Raw genomic sequence first — 22,147 nt, forward strand, 5'->3', positions numbered from 1 at the left:
CTGCCCCCAGCAGTGAGGTTCAGCTCTCAAACAAGGGGGGTTGGCTGCTTTTTGGGGGGGCTCCCACAGCCACCCCAGCACCAGCTCAGATGCTCCCAACTTGCAAAGGCCTTTGGGTGCTTTTTGTCCCCAGGCTCCCAGGGCTCAGCCAGCACTGAGGAGCCCCCCAGGACCCTGTCCCTGGCCATCTGCAGCCCCACAGCTCCAGCCCCAGCCCCAGGAGTCACCCTGCACACCAGTTCCCTTCCCAAACTGGATCCCAGCTCACCCCAAAGCCTCTGCCCTGGTTTTACTTGCTGGTGCATCACCCAGCAGCAGCCCTGGCACACAACCACCACACACCAGTTGCCCCAGTTAAGGCTCCCCCAGCACTTGGCACCACGGTTGCCCTGCCTGAGGGGCTGCTCCAGGGTCACCCATCGCTGGCTGGCACAGACCAGGAGCCCCTGAGCCCCCTGTGCTGGGGATGTGCCCATCCCTCACCCCCTGCATCCCACCCCTGAGCCCCCTGTGCTGGGGATGTGCCCATCCCTCACCCCCTGCATCCCACCCCTGAGCCCCCTGTGCTGGGGATGTGCCCATCCCTCACCCCCTGCATCCCACCCCTGAGCCCCCTGTGCTGGGGATGTGCCCATCCCTCACCCCCTGCATCCCACCCCTGCCCTGAGCCAACCAGAGGCCACCAGCTGCAGGCAGTGGGCACAATGCTGCTGAGGGGCTCATGAGATGAAGGAGCTGTGTGTGTGATTGGGCTCTGACTGGGGGCTCTGGGGGTGCCACAGGGGCTGCCTGCACTCAAGTGACCACACACAGCCCTGTGGCACCCACCTGAGCCATCAGAGACACTCACAGAGGCCTTTGGGTTGGGGAAGCCCCTGGAGCTGCTGGAGCCCAGCCCTGAGCTCCCCCTGCCACAGCCAGCACTGAGCCACAGCCCTCAGCACCTCATCTGGAAGAGAAGGGCTTGGCTGTGCCAGCCTCAGCAGCTCCCACACTGCTCTGGCCTCCTTTCCATGCTTAGAGGCTTCCTTTGCATTTCCCAGCAGAGACAGAGAAATCCTGAGCCTGTAGCTTTTGCCAGAGCCACTTGGCAAGTCCCAGCCCTTCCAAACATCTCCTCTAAGTCAGCAGTGCTGCTGGCATCGTGCCCTCCTGCTCCCAGCCTGCTGCACCGTGGCACTGCCGCAGCGGTGCCTGGCACCGGGACGTGGGGTGGCATCAGCCCTGCGTGTCCCCAGCAGGGAGGGATGATGGGCTCTGCAGTCTCCTTCTCTGCAGCCATCCCAACCCCAGCTGGATGAGTCCCTGTGTGCCCTGCTCTAGGTGCTGCTGCTCTGGCAGGGGGTTGCACTGGGTGAGCTTTGCAGGTCCCTTCCAGCCCTTGAGGTTCTGGGATGATCCTCCTGTGCCACACAAGGAGATGGGCACAGGGCACAGAGCCAGGAAGAGGGTGTAAGGCCCATGGTGTTGGCACCTGTGTCCCACTCAGCCCATTGCCCAAGAGGCTCCTTTGAAAGGAGGATGGGGCAGGGTGGTGTGAGGGCACCTGGGTGGGCACGTGTGTGCGTGTCTGTGTGCAGGGAGGGACATGCACCTGCAGCCATGTGTGTGCACATGTGTGTGTGTGTGCAGGTGAGGAACATGTGTGTGCACCCATGTGTGTGCACCTCTCTGTGTGTGTGCAGGTGAGGGATGTGAGTGTGCAGCCACACGTGTGTGCAGGTGAGGAACATGCCTGTGCACCCATATGTATGTGTGTGCAGATGAGGGACTTGTCTGTGCACCCATGTGTGTGCATTTGTGTGTGTGTGTGTGTGCAGATGAGGGACATGCCTGTTGTACCCATGTGTGTGCACGTGCAGGTGAGGGACATGTGTGTGCACCCATGTGTGTGCACCTCTATGTGAGTGTATACAGGTGAGGGACATGCCTGTTGTACCCATGTGTGTGCACTTGTGTGTGTGTGTGCAGGTGAGGGATGTGATTGTGTACTCACATGTGTGTGCAGGTGAGGAACATGTGTGTGTGCATTTGTGTGTGTGTGTGTGTGCAGATGAGGGACATGCCTGTTGTACCCATGTGTGTGCACTTGTGTGTGTGTGTGTGCAGGTGAGGGATGTGATTGTGTACTCACATGTGTGTGCAGGTGAGGAACATGTGTGTGCATTTGTGTGTGTGCACCTCTGTGTGTGTGTGTGCAGGTGAGGGACATGCCTGTGCACCCATGTGTGTGCACTTGTGTGTGTGTGTGCAGCTAAGGGATGTGAGTGTGCACTCACATGTGTGTGCAGGTGAGGAACATGTATGTGCACCTCTGTGTGTGTGCAGGTGAGGGACATGTGTGTGCACTCATGTTTGTGCACTCATGTCTGCATACAGCTAAGGGATGTGTGTGTGCACCCAGGTGTGTGTGCAGGTGAGGAACATGTATGTGCACCTCTGTGTGTGTGTGTGTGTGTGCAGGTGAGGGACGTGTGTGCACTCATGTGTGTGTACAGGTGAGGAACATGTATGTGCACCTCTGTGTGTGTGTGTGCATGTGTGTGTGCAGGTGAGGGACATGTGTTTTTACTCATGTTTGTGCACCCATGTCTGCATACAGCTAAGATATGTGTGTGTGCACCCAGGTGTCTGTGCAGGTGAGGAACATGTGTGTGTACAGGTGAGGAACATGTATGTGCACCTCTATATGTGTGTGTACAGGTGAGGAACATGTGTGTGCACTCGTGTTTGTGCACCCATGTCTGCATACAGCTAAGGGATGTGTGTGTGCACCCACGTGTGTTTACAGGTGAGGAACATGTATGTGCACCCATGTGTGTGCACCCACGGGTGTGTACAGGTGAGGAACATGTATGTGCACTCGTGTCTGTGTGCAGCTGAGGGCTGTGTGTGCGCACTCAGCGTGCACCAGCGTGTGCATGCAGCTAAGGGACATGCATGTGCACTCACATGTGTGTGCAGGTGAGAAACATGTGTGTGCACCCGTGTCTGTGTGCAGGTGAAACACATGCATGTGCATCCCTGAGCGTGCACCCGTGTGTGTGTGCAGCTGAGGCACATGCATGTGCATCCCTGTGCGTGCACCCGTGTCTGTGTGCAGCTGAGGCACATGCATGTGCATCCCTGTGCATGCACCCGTGTGTGTGCAGCTGAGGGACACGTTTGTGCACCTCTGGTTGTGCACCACATCCGTGAGCCGGGGAGGGACGTGTGTGTGCACCACTGCGCGTGCACGGGCACACACGAGTGCGTGTGCACGGCGGCTGTGCGTGCACAGTGCGGGTGTCTGCGCCATCGCAGCTGCCGTGCGCATCTGTGCCCTCCTCCCGCCGCTCCTGGAGCCGCCCCCGGGCTGCCCTCGCTGGGGTCTCCCCACTCCTGTCTTCCCGGCGCCGTGTCCCCCGCTCCGTCTTCCCGGTGCTCCCACCCGGCTCCAGCTCCCCGCAGCTCCCTCCCGGTTCTCCCGGTCTCTCCCCATCTCTTCCCATCTCCCCCAGCCCGGTCCTCCCAGTCCCTCCCCATTTCCCCCAGCCCGGTTCTCCCAGTCCCTCCCCATCTCCCTCGCCTGGTTCTCTCGGTCCCTCCCCATCTCCCCCCTGCCCATCCCGGTCCTCCCAGTCCCTCCCCATCTCCCCCGCCCGGTTCTCCCGCTCTCCCCCCTGCCCAGCCCAGTTCTCCCGGTCTCTCCTCATCTCTCCCCTCCCCCGGCCCGGTTCTCCCGGTCTCCTCCCAGTCCCTCCCCATCTCCCCCCGCCCGGTTCTCCCGGTATCTCCCCGTCTTTCCCCTCCCCCGCCCGATCATCCCTGTCTCCCCCCTGCCCAGCCCGGTTCTCCCAGTCCCTCCCCATCTCCCCCAGCCCGGTTCTCCCAGTCCCTCCCCATCTCCCTCGCCTGGTTCTCTCGGTCCCTCCCCATCTCCCGCCTGCCCAGACCGGTTCTCCCGGTCTCTCCCCATCTCTCCCCTCCCCCAGCCCGGTTCTCCCAGTCCCTCCCCATTTCCCCAGCCCGGTTCTCCCGGTCTCTCCCCATCTCTCCCCATTTCCCCCGCCCGGTCCTCCCGGTCCCTCCCCATCACTCCCCTCCCCCGGCCCGGTTCTCCCGGTCTCCCCCCTGCCCAGCCCGGTTCTCCCGGTCTCTCCTCATCTCTCCCCATCTCCCCTGGCCTGGTTCTCTCGCTCCCTCCCCGTCTCCCCCCGTCCGATTCTCCTGGTCTCTCCCCATCTCTCCCCTCCCCCTGCCCGGTTCTCCCAGTCCCTCCCCATTTCCCCCGCCCGGTTCTCCCGGTCTCTCCCCATTTCCCCCGCCCGGTTCTCCCGGTCCCTCCCCATTTCCCCCGCCCGGTTCTCCCGGTCCCTCCCCATCTCTCCCCTCCCCCGCCAGCGTCGCGGGGCCGCCCCCGTCCCTGCCGTCCCTCCCTCGGCCGCCGCCTCCCGGTGCCCGCCCCGCCGCCGGTGCCCCCGCCCCGGCCCCATCTCGCCCCGCGCTCCGGGCGGCTCCGGCGCCGCTGCTGCCGATGCTGCCGCTGCTGCTGATGCTGCCGATGCCGCCGCCGTGACGGGCTCGGCCGCCACCCTCGGCACCGGCAGCGGGGCTGGGGGGGGTGGTGGGATTGGGAACGACTGGCGTGTGTGTGTGTGTGTGGGGAGGGGGGCGCTGTCGCTGTCGCTGTCGCGAGGGGCCATGTCGGCTCGCGACAGTGTCCAGATCCCCGACGACCGGGACTTCGGCGCGTTCCGAGCGGAGTGTAAATCGGAGCGGGGCTGGAGCCTGACCTACAGCAAAGCGGCGCTGGCCGTGTGGGTGCAGCTGCTGGAGCCCGAGCGCTCCCTCCATAAGATCAAGGTGAGACCCGCCCCCCATCCTCATCCTCACCCCACCCCCCAAAGCCCGTCCCTGCTCCCCAACCGGTACCAGCGCGGGGGTACCACCCTGAGCGGGGGGAAAGGGGGGGACCCGGAGGGGAGAGGGGGCCTTGGGGTGATGCAGCACCCCGGGGTGTGTGGGGACAGCAGGAGGGGATTTGGGGGGTGAAACTAGACCCCAGGGTGAGCAGGGACTCCAGGGGATTTGGGGGGGTGAATCAGAACCCCAGGGTGAGTGGGGACTGTAGGGGATTTGGGGGTGAACCAGCACCTTGGGGTGAACAAGGATGCCAGGGGCTAGTGGGGATTTGGGGGTGAAGCAGCACCCTGGGGTGAACAAGGATGCCAGGGGCTAGTGGGGATTTGGGGGGTGAAGCAGCACCCCAGGGTGAGTGGGGACCCCAGGGGATTTGGGGGGTTGAAGCAGCACCCCAGGGTGAGTGGGGACCCCAGGGGTTTAGGGAGGTGAACCAGCACCCCAGGATGAGCAGGGACCCCAGGGGCTAGTGAGGATTTGGGGGGTGAAACAGCACCCCAGGATGAGCAGGGACCCCAGGGGCTAGTGAGGATTTGGGGGGTGAAACAGCACCCCAGAGTGAGTGGGGACCCCAGGGGATTTGGGGGGTGAACCAGCACCCTGGGGTGAACAAGGATGCCAGGGGCTAGTGGGGATTTGGGGGGTGAAGCAGCACCCCAGGGTGAGCAGGGATCCCAGGGGTTTAGTGGGGTGAGCCAGCACCCCAGGAGCTAGTGGGGACTTGGGGGCTGAAGCAGCACCCCAGGGTGAGCAGGGACCCCAGGGGCTAGTGAGGATTTGGGGGGTGAAACAGCACGCCAGGATGAGCAGAGACCCCAGGGGCTAGTGAGGATTTGGGGGGTGAAACAGCACCCCAGAGTGAGCAGGGACCCCAATGGATTTGGGGGGGTGAAACAAGACCCAGGGTGAGCAAGGACCCCAAGGTATTGGGGGGTGAACCAGCAACCTGGGGTGAACAAGGACCCCAGGAGCTAGTGGGGATTTGGGGGGTGAAGCAGCACCCCAGGGTGAGCAGGGACCCCAGGGGATTTGGGGGGTTGAAGCAGCACCCCAGGAGCTAGTGGAGACTTAAGGGGTGAACCAGCACCCTGGGGTGAACAAGGATGCCAGGGGCTAGTGGGGATTTGGGGGGTTGAAGCAGCACCCCAGGGTGAGTGGGGACCCCAGGGGTTAGTGGGGATTTGGGGGGTGAAGCAGCACCCCAGGAGCTCGTGGAGACTTGGGGGGTGAACCAGCACCCTGGGTGAGCAGAGACCCCAGGGGTTAGTAGGGATTTGGGGGGTGAAACAGCACCCCAGGGTGAGTAGGGACCCCAGGGGGATTGAAGCAGCACCCCAGGGTGAGCAGGTACCCCAGGGGTTTAGGGGGGTGAACCAGCACCCCAGGAGCTAATGGAGACTTGGGGGCTGAACCAGCACCCCAGGATGAGCAGGGACCCCAGGGGCTAGTGGGGATTTGGGGGGTGAAAGCACCCCAGAGTGAGTGGGGACCCCAAGGTATTGGGGGAAGAACCAGCAACCTGGGGTGAACAAGGATGCCAGGGGCTAGTGGGGATTTGGGGGGTTGAAGCAGCACCCCAAGGTGAGCAGATACCCCAGGGGTTAGTGGGGATTTGGGGGGTGAACCAGCACCCCAGGGTGAGTGGGGACCCCAGGAGTTAAGGGGCACCCTGGGGTGAACAGGGAGCTGTGGTGAGGCAGCACCCTGGGGTGGGCTGGCACAGTGGGTGCCAGGAGGAACCCTGTGGCAGCTGGAGCCCCTGGGGTGATGCCCACCCTGGGGTGAGCAGAGATCCCACTGCAGTGGACATCCCAGGACAAGCAGGGTGCCAGGAGTGATGGGCAAGGACAAATAGGGACCTCTGAGGACAAAGGGGGTGCCCAGGGGTGATTTGGGGCTCACCAGAGGGGTGGCACCGTGTGTCTCAGTGCTGCCTGTGCCCCCTTTACCCCTGGGACACCCCCCAAAGGAGCTGGGGGCTCTGCAGGACCTTCCTGGTGCCCACTGCCACTATCCCCAGGGCACTGGAGACACTGTCCCTTCTCCTCCAGAGCTGCTGGGGTCCCCCATCCCCTTCCCTCCCCAGGCTGGCACAGGCAGGTGGGCACCAGGAACCCGAGGGGGTGAAGCTTTGGGCCAGCAGCAGCAGCTGGTTGTGGCTGGCAGTGGCTGTGGGGCACTGTGCCACACTGGGGCTGTGCCAGGGGGTGTGTGTCCCCCTCCCCAATCCCTCCTGGTGCCATGGGGCTCGGTGGCACCAGTGGCACAGCCTTTGCCCACGACGCTGCTCTGGCTCTGCAGCAGCTGCACAAAACAAGCAGCAGCCAAAAGGAAAACCTGTCCCTGGGGGAGGGGATGAGGGAATGGTGGGGGGGTGGGTGGTGATGGCACTGCCAGGGTCCCTCCCCATCCTGTGCCCACCAGAGCGTCACCCCAGTGCCCAGTGTGTGTGGTGGGTGGCATCTGTGGTGCCACAGCAGAGGGTCCTGGGGGGAGGGGGGTGGGAAATCGAGGGGGACACACACACAGGGACAGTGTGGGGGGTGTGGGGGCTTCCTGGTGCCCACCCCCATGCCAAGGTGCCCGTCTCCATCGGGGTGTTAGGTGTTTGCTGGGTGAAGGAGCCTTGGCACAGGAGGTTCCCACGCCCCCCTGGACACATTCCCATGCCCCCTCCTCGAGGGGCACCTCCTTTAGCAGGGGCTTGGGCTGGATGAGACCCTTCCCACCCCCACCAGCGATTCCATGGGACCCCACAGACCCCCCCCCAGTGCCACCCCACCCCGGGGGGGTTCCCCCCAACCCCCATCACTCGCCCTCGGGGTGTCCCGACGGGGGGGTTGGGCTTTGGGCACCACAGAGGGTGGGCACAGAGGGGAGGGGGAGGTGCCCATCCCTTTGCCCATCCCGTTGTGCCACGTCTGCAGTGGCTCAGAGCCAACCCTACCTGTGCACCAGGATGTCCTGAGTCGGGCTGGCACCTCAAAGCACCCACCCTGCACCCACCCTGCACCCACCCTGCACCCACCCTGGCCAGATTTGGGGTGACACATCACTGAGGAGCTTCTCTGTCCCCCTGGGCACAGAGCAGGGATAATGGGGTGGGGGGCACCAACAGCCCCTTTGCAACCCCTCCCCACCCCAGCCCTGCTCCCACCCAGCACAGGACCCGTGTTGGGGGGTCCCTGGGGCTGGGCACAATCGGGGGGTTCCTCTCCAGGCTGGGGGGTGCCATGGTTGGGGGTTCCCAGGGCTGGAAACCCACTGGTTCCTCCTCACTTTGATGCCACCCCCTCCCCTCCCCCAGCTCTCCCCCTGCCCTGAGGGATGCAGAGCTCATCCAACCTGTTTTTGGGGAGCCTGCAAATGAGTTGGTGTCACCCCCAAAGTGGGGGGGGAGGGTCAGGATGGGACTTATCCCAAGCCAGAGCCGATTCCTGGATGGGACACGATGCCCACCCCGGTGCCCATCCCCCCCCATGGTGTGGAGGGGCTGCTGGGAGGGGGCTGGAGCTTCCCTGGGCTCTGGGGAAGGGGGTGTCCCCCCCTTTCTGCTCGTTCCAGGGGTCACCTTGAGATGTGAAGAGCAGCCCCTCGTTAATGAAGAGAATTAACGAGCAGCCCCCAGGCTTGGACGAGCCCTGGCTGGGCAGGGGAGGGGGTGGGGGGCACCACTGGGGATCCCAGGGTAAAAGAGATGTGGGGGCAGGGGGGTGAGAGCCCTTTGTGCCTGTCACCTTCCTCCTCTTGCTTTTGCTTCCTCCTCCTCCTCCTCCCACCTGCGTCAGAGTCAATATTGACTCAGGGCTGGGACACAGCCACGCTGGCACCAGCTCCCCCCTCCCGGGACTCTCCCTCTCCCCCTCCAACCCTGAGCCTCTGGGCACTGGGGGCACAGTGCCAGGGGGTGCAGAGGGGGTCCCCCCCCAACGATGTCACCTGGGGCTTTGCTCCTCAGGACCACCTTGGCAGGATGACCCCAGCCCAAGGGGGGGTCATGGGGGGGGTGGCCAGGGGAGGTGCAGGGGGGTGAGCAGTGGTGCTGTGGGGTTGGGGACAGGCTGTGTGGGGTTGGGGACACGTTCCATGGGGTTGGGGACAGGCTGTGTGGGGTTGGGGACAGGTTCCATGGGGTTGGGGACAGGTTGTGAGGGGTTGGGGACAGGTTCCATGGATTGGGGACAGGCTGTGTGGGGTTGGGGACACGTTCCATGGGCTGGGGACAGGCTGTGTGGGGTTGGGGACAGGCTCCATATGATTGGGAACAGGCTGTGTGGGGTTGGGGACAGGCTGTGTGGCATTGAGGACAGGCTTCATATGATTGGGGACAGGCTGTGTGGGGCTGGGGACACGTTCCATGGGGTTGAAGACAGGTTGTGAGGGATTGGGGACAGGTTCCATGGATTGGGGACAGGCTGTGTGGGGTTGGGGACACGTTCCATGGGCTGGGGACAGGCACCACGGTGCTGGAGACACATTCCATGTGGTTAAGGCAGGATCTGTGGGGTTAGGGTTGGGCATCATGGGGTTGGGGACAGGTTCCATGGGTTGGGGACAGGCTGTGTGGGGTTGGGGACAGGCTGTGTGGCATTGAGGACAGGCTCCATATAATTGGGGACAGGCTGTGTGGGGTTGGGGACAGGCTGTGAGGGGTTGGGGACAGGCTGTGTGACATTGAGGACAGGCTTCATACGATTGGGGACAGGCTGTGTGGGGCTGGGGACACGTTCCATGGGGTTGAAGACAGGATCTGTGGGGTTGGGGACAAGATGTGTGGGGCTGGGGACAGGTTCCATGGGGTTGAAGACAGGTTGTGTGGGGTTGGGGACAGGTTCCATGGATTGGGGACAGGCTGTGTGGGGTTGGGGACACGTTCCATGGGGTTGGGGACAGGCTGTGTGGGGTTGGGGACAGGTTCCATGGGCTTGGGACAGGCTGTGTGGGGTTGGGGACACGTTCCATGGGCTTGGGACAGACTGTGTGGGGCTGGGGACACGTTCCATGGGTTGGGGACAGGCTGTGTGGGGTTGGGGACAGGTTGTGTGGGGTTGGGGACAGGTTCCAAGGGCTGGGGACAGGCACCACGGTGATGGAGACACATTCCATGTGGTTAAGGCAGGGTTAGGGTTGGGCATCATGGGGTTGGGGACAGGCTGTGTGGGGTTGGGGACAGGCTGTGTGGCATTGAGGACAGGCTCCATATGATTGGGGACAGGCTGTGTGGGGTTGGGGACAGGCTGTGAGGGGTTGGGGACAGGCTGTGTGGCATTGAGGACAGGCTCCATATGATTGGGGACAGGCTGTGTGGGGCTGGGGACACGTTCCATGGGCTGGGGACAGGCTGTGAGGGGTTGGGGACAGGCTGTGTGGCATTGAGGACAGGCTCCATATGATTTGGGACAGGCTGTGTGGGGTTGGGGACAGGCTGTGTGACATTGAGGACAGGCTGTGTGGGGTTGGGGACAGGCTGTGTGGCATTGAGGACAGGCTCCATATGATTGGGGACAGGCTGTGTGGGGTTGGGGACAGGCTGTGTGACATTGAGGACAGGCTGTGTGGGGTTGGGGACAGGCTGTGTGGGGTTGGGGACAGGCTGTGTGACATTGAGGACAGGCTTCATATGATTGGGGACAGGCTGTGTGGGGTTGGGGACACGTTCCATGGGTTGGGGACAGGCTGTGTGGTGTTGGGGACAGGTTCCATGGATTGGGGACAGGCTGTGAGGGGTTGGGGACAGGCTGTGTGGCATTGAGGACAGGCTCCATATGATTGGGGACAGGCTGTGTGGGGTTGGGGACAGGTCCCATGGTTTGGGGACAGACTGTGTGGGGTTGGGGACATGTTCCATGGGGTTGGGGACAGGCTGTGAGGGGTTGGGGACATGTTCCATGGGGTTGGGGACAGGCTGTGAGGGGTTGGGGACAGGCTGTGTGGGGCTGGGGACAGGCTGTGAGGGGTTGGGGACAGGCTGTGTGGGGCTGGGGACAGGTTCCATGGGTTGGGGACAGGCTGTGTGGGGTTGGGGACAGGCTGTGTGGCATTGAGGACAGGCTCCATATGATTTGGGACAAGATGTATGGGGCTGGGGACAGGCTGTGAGGGGTTGGGGACAGGCTCCATATGATTGAGGACAGGCTCCATATGATTGGGGACAGGCTATGGGGGGCTGGAGACATGTTCCATGTGGTTGAAGACAGGCTGTGTGGGGTTGGGGACAGGTTCCATGGGCTGGGGACAGGCACCACAGTGCTGGAGACACATTCCATATGGTTAAGGCAGGATCTGTGGAGTTAGGGTTGGGCATCATGGGGTTGGGGACATGCTGTGAGGGCTTGGGGACACGTTCCATGGGATTGGGGACAGACTGTGTGGGGCTGGGGACACGTTCCATGGGTTGGGGACAGGTTGTGTGGGGTTGGGGACAGGTTGTGTGGGGTTGGGGACACGTTCCATGGGTTGGGGACAGGTTGTGTGGGGTTGGGGACAGGTTGTGTGGGGTTGGGGACACGTTCCATGGGCTGGGGACAGGCACCACAGTGCTGGAGACACATTCCATGTGGTTAAGGCAGGGTTAGGGTTGGGCATCATGGGGTTGGGGACAGGCTGAGAGGGGTTGGGGACAGGCTCTGTGGGGTCCCAGTGGCCACCTCACCCTCCCACCCAGGGATCCCCAAGGTCACTATCCCCCTTTAGTGGTCCCCATGGCCACTCTCCCACTAGGGTATCCCTACACTCACCCCATGCCCAGGAGGTCCCAGTGGCCACCTCAGCTTCCAACATTGGGGTTCTCATGGCCACCCTCCCACTTGGTGGTCCCTGTGGCCACTCACCCACCCATTGCCACTCCATGCCCAGGAGGTCCCAGTGGCCACCTCACCCTCCAACTTGGTGGTCTCCATGGCCACCCTCCCACTTGAGTGTCCCTACACTCACCCAATGCCCAGGAGATCCCAGGGGCCACCTCACCTTCCAACTTGATGGTCCCCATGCCCACCATGCCCAGGAGACCCCAGTGACCACCAGCCCTCTTGATGTTCCCCATGGCCACCCTTCCACTTGATGGTCCCTGTGGCCACCCACCCACCCATTGCCACCCCATGCCCAGGAGATCCCAGTGGCCACCTCACCTTCCAACTTGGGAGTTCCCATGGCCACCAGCTCTCTTAGTGGTCCTCATGGCCACCCTCCCACATTGAATGTCCCTACAGTCACCCAATGCCCAGGAGATCCCAGTGGCCTCCTCACCTTCCAACTTGGTGGTCCCCATGGCCACCATGCCCAGGAGATCCCAGTGGCCACCAGCTCTCTTGGTGTTCCCCATGGCCACCCTCCCACTTGGGTGTCTCTACAGTCACCCCATGGCCAAGAGATCCCAGTGGCCACCAGCTCTCTTGGTGGTCCCCATGACCACCCTCCCACTTGGGGGTCCCTGTGGCCACCCACCCACCCATTCCACCCCATGCCCAGGAGTTCCCAGTGGACACCTCACCCTCCAACTTGGTGGTCTCCATGGCCACCCTCCCACTTGGGTGTCCCCACAGTCACCCCATGGCCAGGAGTTCCCAGTGGCCACCTCCCCTTCCAACTTGGTGGTCCCCATGGCCACCATGCCCAATAGATCCCAGTGGCCACCTCACCTTCCAACATGGAGGTTCTCATGGCCACCATGCCCAGGAGATCCCAGTGGCCACCAGCTCTCTTCCTGGTCCCCATGGCCACCCTCCCACATTGAGTGTCCCTACAGTCACCCCATGGCCAGGAGATCCCAGTGGCCACCAGCTCTCTTGGTGGTCCCCATGTCCACCCTCCCACTTGGGGGTCCCTGTGGCCACCCACCCACCCATTGCCACCCAATGCCCAGGAGGTCCCAGTGGCCACCTCACCCTCCAACTTGTTGTTCCCCATGGCCACCCTCCCACTTGGGTGTCCCTACAGTCACCCCATTGCCAGGAGGTCCCAGTGGCCACCTCACCTTCCAACTTGGTGGTCCCCATGGCCACCATGCCCAGGAGACCCCAGTGGCCACCAGCTCTCTTGGTGGTCCCACTGGCCACCCTCCCACATTGGTTGTCCCTACAGTCACCCCATGCCCAGGAGGTCCCAGTGGCCACCTCCCCTTCCAACTTGGTGGTCCCCATGCCCAGGAGACCCCAGTGGCCCCCAGCTCTCTTGGTGCTCCCCATGGCCACCCTCCCACTTGGGTGTCCCTACAGTCACCCCATTGCCAGGAGGTCCCAGTGGCCACCTCACCTTCCAACTTGGTGGTCCCCATGGCCACCATGCCCAGGAGACCCCAGTGGCCACCAGCTCTCTTGGTGGTCCCACTGGCCACCCTCCCACTTGGTTGTCCCTACAGTCACCCAATGCCCAGGAGGTCCCAGTGGCCACCTCCCCTTCCAACTTGGTGGTCCCCATGCCCACCATGCCCAGGAGACCCCAGTGGCCACCAGCTCTCTTGTTGTTCCCCATGGCCACCCTCCCACTTGGGGGTCCCTACACTCACCCCATGCCCAGGAGTTCCCAGTGGCCATCTCCCCTTCCAACTTGGTGGTCCCCATGGCCACCATGCCTAGGAGATCCCATGGCCACCAGCTCTCTTGATGTTTCCCATGGCCACCCTCCCACTTGGGTGTCTCTACAGTCACCCCATGGCCAAGAGATCCCAGTGGCCACCAGCTCTCTTGGTGGTCCCCATGACCACCCTCCCACTTGGGGGTCCCTGTGGCCACCCACCCACCCATTCCACCCCATGCCCAGGAGTTCCCAGTGGACACCTCACCCTCCAACTTGGTGGTCTCCATGGCCACCCTCCCACTTGGGTGTCCCCACAGTCACCCCATGGCCAGGAGTTCCCAGTGGCCACCTCCCCTTCCAACTTGGTGGTCCCCATGGCCACCATGCCCAATAGATCCCAGTGGCCACCTCACCTTCCAACATGGAGGTTCTCATGGCCACCATGCCCAGGAGATCCCAGTGGCCACCAGCTCTCTTCCTGGTCCCCATGGCCACCCTCCCACATTGAGTGTCCCTACAGTCACCCCATGGCCAGGAGATCCCAGTGGCCACCAGCTCTCTTGGTGGTCCCCATGTCCACCCTCCCACTTGGGGGTCCCTGTGGCCACCCACCCACCCATTGCCACCCAATGCCCAGGAGGTCCCAGTGGCCACCTCACCCTCCAACTTGTTGTTCCCCATGGCCACCCTCCCACTTGGGTGTCCCTACAGTCACCCCATTGCCAGGAGGTCCCAGTGGCCACCTCACCTTCCAACTTGGTGGTCCCCATGGCCACCATGCCCAGGAGACCCCAGTGGCCACCAGCTCTCTTGGTGGTCCCACTGGCCACCCTCCCACTTGGTTGTCCCTACAGTCACCCAATGCCCAGGAGGTCCCAGTGGCCACCTCCCCTTCCAACTTGGTGGTCCCCATGCCCACCATGCCCAGGAGACCCCAGTGGCCACCAGCTCTCTTGTTGTTCCCCATGGCCACCCTCCCACTTGGGGGTCCCTACACTCACCCCATGCCCAGGAGTTCCCAGTGGCCATCTCCCCTTCCAACTTGGTGGTCCCCATGGCCACCATGCCTAGGAGATCCCATGGCCACCAGCTCTCTTGATGTTTCCCATGGCCACCCTCCCACTTGGGTGTCTCTACAGTCACCCCATGGCCAAGAGATCCCAGTGGCCACCAGCTCTCTTGGTGGTCCCCATGTCCACCCTCCCACTTGGGGGTCCCTGTGGCCACCCACCCACCCATTGCCACCCCATGCCCAGGAGTTCCCAGTGGCCACCTCACCCTCCAACTTGTTGTTCCCCATGGCCACCCTCCCACTTGGGTGTCCCTACAGTCACCCCATGCCCAGGAGATCCCAGTGGCCACCTCACCCTCCAACTTGGTCCCCATGGCCACCATGCCTAGGAGATCCCATGGCCACCAGCTCTCTTGATATTTCCCATGGCCACCCTCCCACTTGGGTGTCCCTACAGTCACCCCATGGCCAAGAGATCCCAGTGGCCACCAGCTCTCTTGGTGGTCCCCATGACCACCCTCCCACTTGGGGTTCCCTGTGGCCACCCACCCACCCATTGCCACCCCATGCCCAGGAGATCCCAGTGGCCACCAGTTCTCTTGGTGTTCTCCATGGCCACCCTCCCACTTGGGGGTCCCTACACTCACCCCATGCCCAGTACTTCCCAGTGGCCACCTCACCTTCCAACTTGATGGTCCCCATGGCCACCATGCCCAATAGGTCCCAGTGGCCACCTCACCTTCCAACATGCAGGTTCTCATGGCCACCATGCCCAGGAGATCCCAGTGGCCTTCTCACCTTCCAACTTGATGGTCCCCATGGCCACCATGCCCAGGAGACCCCAGTGGCCACCAGCTCTCTTGGTGGTCCCCATGACCACCCTCCCACTTGGGGGTCCCTGTGGCCACCCACCCACCCATTGCCACCCCATGCCCAGGAGATCCCAGTGGCCACCTCACCCTCCAACTTGATGGTCCCCATGGCCACCATGCCCAGGAGACCCCAGTTGCCCCCAACTCTCTTGGTGCTCCCCATGTCCACCCTCCCACTGTCTTGTCCCTCCACTCACCCCATGCCCATGAGATCCCCCGGGGCTCCCTGTATCCCCCCTCCATGGCTTTGGGGGGCTGTTGGTGACCCCCCTTGGCCTGCAGTGCAGGATGGAGTGCCAGGACGTGCCAGCTGCCACCCTGTACGACGTGCTGCACGACACCGAGTACCGCAGCAAGTGGGACACCAACGTCATCGAGACCTTCGACATCGGCCGCCTCACCGTCAACTCCGACGTGGGCTACTATGCCTGTGAGAGAGGCAGAGGGAGGGGGCACTGGGAGGGGTTTGGGGGTGCTCCCAGGGTGGGGTGGGATGAGGGGGAGTTCCCAAGGGATGGGTTTGAACCTTGGGGTTCAGCATTTCGAGGTTTGGTGGTGGTTTGGGAGGGGTTTTGGGGAGTAGCTTGGGACCCCCATGGGTTTGGTTGTGCTGGGTGGGGGTCTGAGGGTTGTGTCACCTCACACACACACTGGTGCTGTCCCCAGGGAGGTGTCCCAAGCCCCTGAAGAACAGGGATGTCATCACCCTGCGCTCCTGGCTGCCCATGGGCAGTGACTACATCATCATGAACTACTCTGTCAAGCACCCGGTGAGTGCCCCCAATTCCCCTCCCCACAGTGGCCAATGGGGCTACCACAGCCAAGGTTGGGGTCACAGCAGCTCTGCCTGTGCCAGGGCTTTGCCTGTAGCCCACCATACCCTCAGCACCCTGCTATGTGTGTGTGTTTCACCCACAGAAGTACCCCCCAAGGAAGGACATGGTGAGGGCTGTCTCCATCCAGACCGGGTACCTGATCGAGGGCACGGGGCCCAAGAGCTGCACCATCACCTACCTGGCACAAGTGGACCCCAAAGGTGGGATGAAGGGGTGTCAGGGCTCACCCCCACAACCCCTTTCTCACCCCCTGGGATGGTCACTCTGTGCTCAGGGTCTGTTGTGGCAGCTTGGATTAACTGAGCTGGAGGTTTGGGGGAAGGGGCTTGGAGATGGGCAAAGGGGGCACCTGGGAGCGTGTGGGATGGAGCCAGAAGCAGATCAGGGACAGACATTTTGGGGCCATTTCTCTTGGGATGTTTGTTTCCAGGGAGTGGTTGGGAATGGGGTTAAATGCAGGTGGTGCCCAGTCACACCAGTGTGTTCCCCAGCTGGGTGCTGGGGCTGCTGGACGTGTGTCAGGGAGCTGGGGGAGGGATGGAGGGCACCTCAGTAACTCACAGGTAGCACCCAGCTGGGTGGGTGTGTGGGTGTGTGTGAGGGCAGGAGGGGCTGCAGAGGGCCCTGGGCAGGCTGCAGCCATGGGCACAGGGCAATGGGATGAGGCTGGACAAGGGCAAGGGCCAAATCCTGCCCTTGGGCCACCCCAAGGCCAGGCAGCTCCAGGCTGGGGCAGAGGGGCTGGGAACTGCTGCAGGGAAAGGGCCTGGGGGGGTTGGTGCCAGGGGCTGAGCAGGAGGCAGCAGCGTGCCCAGGGGGGCAAGAAGCAAAGGGCAGATCCAGCTCTGGGGTGGCAGCAGGGTGCAGGGCTGAGGGGAGCCAGGAGCAGCCTCTGCAGCTCCCTGCCAGGAGGGGAGGACTGGGCTCCAGCAGCTCCAGGGGCTTCCCCAACCCAAAGGCCTCTGTGAGTGTCTCTGATGGCTCAGGTGGGTGCCACAGGGCTGTGTGTGGTCACTTGAGTGCAGGCAGCCCCTGTGGCACCCCCACAGCCCCCAGTCAGAGCCCAATCACACACACAGCTCCTTCATCTGATGAGCCCCTCAGCAGCATTGTGCCCACTGCCTGCAGCTGGTGGGCTCTGGTTGGCTCAGGGCAGGGGTGGGATGCAGGGGGTGAGGGATGGGCACATCCCCAGCACAGGGGGCTCAGGGGTGGGATGCAGGGGGTGAGGGATGGGCACATCCCCAGCACAGGGGGCTCAGGGGTGGGATGCAGGGGGTGAGGGATGGGCACATCCCCAGCACAAGTGATAGATGAAGGAGAAGCAGCCTCAAGTCACCCCAGGGGAGGTTGAGGTTGGAGGGTCAGTCTCTGCTCCTGAGCTCCAAAACAAGAGGGAAGGGGCTGGAGTTGGAGCAAGAGGGCTGAAGGAGCAAGAGCCTGGAGACAGAGGCTGCAGGGTGAGGCTGGGGAAGGGGCTGGAGCACAAGGGGCTGAGGGAATGGGGGTGTTGAGGCTGGAGAAGAGGAGCCTGAGGGGACACAGCAGCACTCTCTGACACTCCCTCACAGCAGCCTGTGGCTGGGGGGGTCAGTCTCTGCTCCCAAGTAACAAGGGGAAAGGGGCTGGAGCTGCCCCAGGGGAGGCTGAGGCTGGAGCTGAGGCAGAACTGTGTCCCTGAGAGGGGTGTCAGCCCTGTGCCAGGCTGCCCAGGGAGCTGGGGCAGTGCCCAGCCCTGGAGGGATCCCAAAGCCCTGGGCTGAGGTGCTGAGGCTGTGGCTCAGTGCTGGCTGTGGCAGGGTGAGCTCAGGGCTGGGCTCCAGCAGCTCCAGGGGCTTCTCCAGCCTCACCCATTCCCTGGTTCTGTGTTTTCCCTGGTTCTGTGTTTTCCCTGCAGTTCTCAGTGGCTCATCAGCCCTTTGCTGGCTGTTGTGGCTTCATTCTGCTCAATCACATTGACTCTTGGCTTTAGTCAGTCACTTTTAGCTTCACTCAGCATCTTGTGCTCCTCAACTGAGGGAGCTGGGGGTGTTTAGGCTGGAGGAGGCTGAGAGGAGACAGGAGCACCCTAAAACTACCCAAAAGGAGGCTGTAGCAAGGTAGGAGTTGGTCTCTTCTCTCCAGGGAATGACAGACCAAGAGGAAAGGGGCTGGAGCTGCCCCAGGGGAGGTTGAGGCTGGAGCTGAGGCAGAACTGTTTCCCTGAGAGGGATGTCAGCCCCTGTGCCAGGCTGCCCAGGGAGCTGGGGCAGTGCCCAGCCCTGGAGGGATCCCAAAGCCCTGGGGTGAGGTGCTGAGGGCTGTGGCTCAGTGCTGGCTGTGGCAGGGGGAGCTCAGGGCTGGGCTCCAGCAGCTCCAGGGGCTTCTCCAACCTCAATGATTCCATGGTGGGGACCACACTGCTGTCCCCTGAGGCTCCTGCTCACCTCCCCAGCCAGTGCTGCTGCTCCCAGCCCATCTCTCATCCCTCCCTGCAGGTTCTCTGCCAAAGTGGGTGGTGAACAAATCCTCCCAGTTCCTGGCTCCCAAGGTGAGTCAACACATCAGGGGAGGGCTGCATGGCTGGCAGGAGCCTTTCCCTCCCTCACCCTCCTCCTCACCTTCCTCCCAGGCCATGAAGAAGATGTACAAGGCTTGCCTCAAGTACCCAGAGTGGAAGCTGAAGCACCAGCCCGAGTTCAAGCCGTGGCTGTTCCCGGAGCAGAGCCGGCTGCCCGCGCTGGCCCTGGCGGAGCTGTCGCTGCAGCACGCCGACTCGCTGGAGAACATCGACGAGAGCGCCCTGGCCGAGGCCAAGGAGGAGGCCAGCGATGAGGACAGTGTCAACTGACCCCCCCTGGAACCCCTGACACCCCCCTGACCCCCCCTGAGTGTGCCTGAGCCCCCTGGACCCCCCTGAAGCCCCCTGAGTGTGCCTGACCCCCCTGGACACCCCCTGGACACCCCCTGGACACCCCCTGGCCGAGGCCAAGGAGGAGGCCAGCGATGAGGACAGTGTCAACTGACCCCCCCTGGAACCCCCTGACACCCCCCTGACCCCCCCTGAGTGTGCCTGACCCCCCTGGACACCCCCTGGACACCCCCTGAGTGTGCCTGATGCCCCTGGACACCCCCTGGACACCCCCTGGACACCCCCTGGCTGAGGCTAAAGGGGAGGCCAGTGATGAGGACAGTGTCAACTGACCCCCCCTGGAACCCCCTGACACACCCCTGACCCCCCTGAATGTGCCTGAGCCCTCTGGACCCCCCTGACCCCCCCTGAGTGTGCCTGACTCCCCTGGACACACCTGACCCCCCCTGAAGCCCCCTGAATGTGCCTGATGCCCCTGAACACCCCCTGAACACCCCCTGGCTGAGGCTCAGGAGGATGCCAGTGATGAGGACAGTGTCAACGGACCCCCCTGGACCCCCTGACACCCCCCAAAAGCCCCCTGAATGTGCCTGAGCCCCCTGGACCTCCCTGACCCCCCCTGAATGTGCCTGATGCCCCTGGACACCCCCTGGACACCCCCTGAACACCCCCTGGCTGAGGCTAAAGGGGAGGCCAGCAACGAGAACAGTGTCAACTGACCCCCCCTGGAACCCCTTGACACCCCTCAAAGCCCCCTGAATGTGCCTGACTCCCCTGGACCCCCCTGAAGCCCCCTGAATGTGCCTGATGCCCCTGGACACCCCTTGGACACCCCCTGGCCAAGGCCAATAAGGAGGCCAGTGATGAAGACAGAATCAACTGACCCCCCCTGGAAGCCTCTGACACTCCCCAAAAGCCCCCTGAACCTGCCTGACCCCCCCGGACACCCCATGGACACCCCCTGGCTGAGGCTCAGGAGGAGGCCAGTGATGAGGACAGTGTCAACTGACCCCCCCTGGAACCCCTGACACACCCCAAAAGCCCTCTGAATGTGCCTGACCCTCCTGGACACCCCCTGAACACCCCCTGGCTGAGGCTAAAGGGGAGGCCAGTGATGAGGACAGTGTCAACTGACCCCCCCTGGAACCCCCTGAAGCCCCTTGAACATGCCTGACCCCCCTGGACACCCCTGACCCCCCCTGAAGCCCCCTGAATGTGCCTGACCCCCCCCTGGACCCCCTCTGAACACCCCCTGGCTGAGGCTCAGGAGGAGGCCAGTGATGAGGACAGTGTCAACTGACCCCCCCTGGAACCCCCTGACACCCCCCTGAACCTGCCTGAATGTGCCTGACTCCCCTGGAACCCCCTGAACCTGCCTGACCCCCTTGAACCCCCCCTGACCCCCCCTGAACGTGCCTGACCCCCCTGGACCCCCCTGAACCTGCCTGACTCCCCTGGACACCCCCTGAACACCCGCTGGCTGAGGCTAAAGAGGAGGCCAGCGATGAGGACAGTGTCAACTGACCCCCCCTGGAACCCCCTTACACCCCCCTGAAGCCCCCTCAATGTGCCTGAGCCCCCTGGACCTCCCTGACACCCCCTGAATGTGCCTGATGCCCCTGGACACCCCCTGGCTGAGGCTGAAGAGGAGGCCAGTGATGAGGACAGTGTCAACTGACCCCCCCTGGAACCCCCTGACACCCCCCTGAACCTGCCTGACGCCCCTGGACCCCCCTGACCCCCACTGAATGTGCCTGACCCCCCTGGAACCCCCCCTGAACATCCCCTGCCCGAGGCTCAGGAGGAGGCCAGTGACAAGGACAGCATCATCTGACCCCCCCCTGAGCCCCCCTGACCCCCTCTGATCCCCACTGAACACCCCCAGACCCCCTCAGGACTCTTTTGCCCCTGGACCCACCTCCCCAATCATCCCTCACCCCCCCCACTTATGATTTGGGGAGACTCCCCCCCACAAGACACACGCTGCTGTGACCCCCCCACGGGGGCAGTGGGACCATGGAGGGGTCTCCCCAGGCCAGTAGCTGCCCCCCCAAACCCAGGGGGTCTCAGGGGGCTCCTGGCACCTCCAGATGTACTGAGGGGGGGCTCCTGGCACCTCCAGATGTGCTATGGGGGGGGTCTCAGGGGGCTCTTGGTACCTCCAGATGTGCTGGGGGGGGTCTCAGGGGGCTCCTGACACCTCCAGATGTGCGGAGGGGGTCTCAGGGGGCTTCTTGCACCTTCAGATATGCTGACGGGGGGGTCTCAGGGGGCTCCTGGCACCTCCAGATGTGCTGGGGGGGGTCTCAGGGGGCTCCTGGCACTTCCAGATGTACTGAAGGGGGGGTCTCAGGGGGCTCCTGGCACCTCCAGATATGCTGGAGGGGTCTGAGGGGCCTCCTGGCACTTCCAGATGTGCTGAGGGGGGGTCTCAGGGGGCTCCTGGCACCTCCAGATGTGCTGGGGGAGGTCTCAGGTGGCTCCTGTCACTTCCACATGTGCTGGGGGGGGTCTCAGGGGGCTTCTGGCACCTCCAGATGTGCTGAGGGGGGGTCTCAGGAGGCTCCTGGCACCTCCAGATGTGCTGGGGGGGTCTCAGGGGGCTTCTTGCACCTTCAGATATGCTGACGGGGGGGTCTCAGGGGGCTCCTGGCACCTCCAGATGTGCTGGGGGGGGTCTCAGGGGGCTCCTGGCACTTCCAGATGTACTGAAGGGGGGGGTCTCAGGGGGCTCCTGGCACCTCCAGATATGCTGGAGGGGTCTGAGGGGCCTCCTGGCACTTCCAGATGTGCTGAGGGGGGGTCTCAGGGGGCTCCTGGCACCTCCAGATGTGCTGGGGGAGGTCTCAGGTGGCTCCTGTCACTTCCACATGTGCTGGGGGGGGTCTCAGGGGGCTTCTGGCACCTCCAGATGTGCTGAGGGGGGGTCTCAGGGGGCTCCTGGCACCTCCAGATATGCTGGGGGGGGGTCTCAGGGGACTCCTGGCACATCCAGATGTGCTGGGGGGGGTCTCAGGGGGCTCCTGGCACTTCCAGATGTACTGAAGGGGGGCTCCTGGCACATCCAGATGTGCTGGGGGGGGTCTCAGGGGGCTCCTGGCACCTCCAGATGTGCTGGGGGGCGTCTCAGGTGGCTCCTGTCACTTCCACATGTGCTGGG

At 63.4% G+C, this 22,147-nt stretch overlaps 1 protein-coding gene across 1 annotated transcript; it reads left to right on the forward strand.

Moving 5' to 3' along the window:
- Window positions 1-1,655: 1,655 nt before the first annotated feature.
- Window positions 1,656-21,866, forward strand: LOC104555625 (uncharacterized). The gene is given in 13 exon segments (XM_062020315.1): window positions 1,656-1,685; window positions 1,821-1,862; window positions 1,972-2,008; window positions 2,628-2,639; window positions 2,792-2,842; window positions 3,153-3,268; window positions 3,975-4,031; window positions 4,033-4,845; window positions 15,583-15,730; window positions 15,967-16,070; window positions 16,219-16,336; window positions 18,614-18,666; window positions 18,748-21,866. Coding segments are annotated over 13 exon segments (1,800 nt in total). The 3' UTR covers window positions 18,967-21,866.
- The last annotated feature ends 281 nt before the right edge of the window (window positions 21,867-22,147 follow it).

This window comes from Colius striatus, chromosome 1 (assembly GCF_028858725.1).
Source record: "Colius striatus isolate bColStr4 chromosome 1, bColStr4.1.hap1, whole genome shotgun sequence".
NCBI classification, from domain to species: domain Eukaryota; kingdom Metazoa; phylum Chordata; class Aves; order Coliiformes; family Coliidae; genus Colius; species Colius striatus.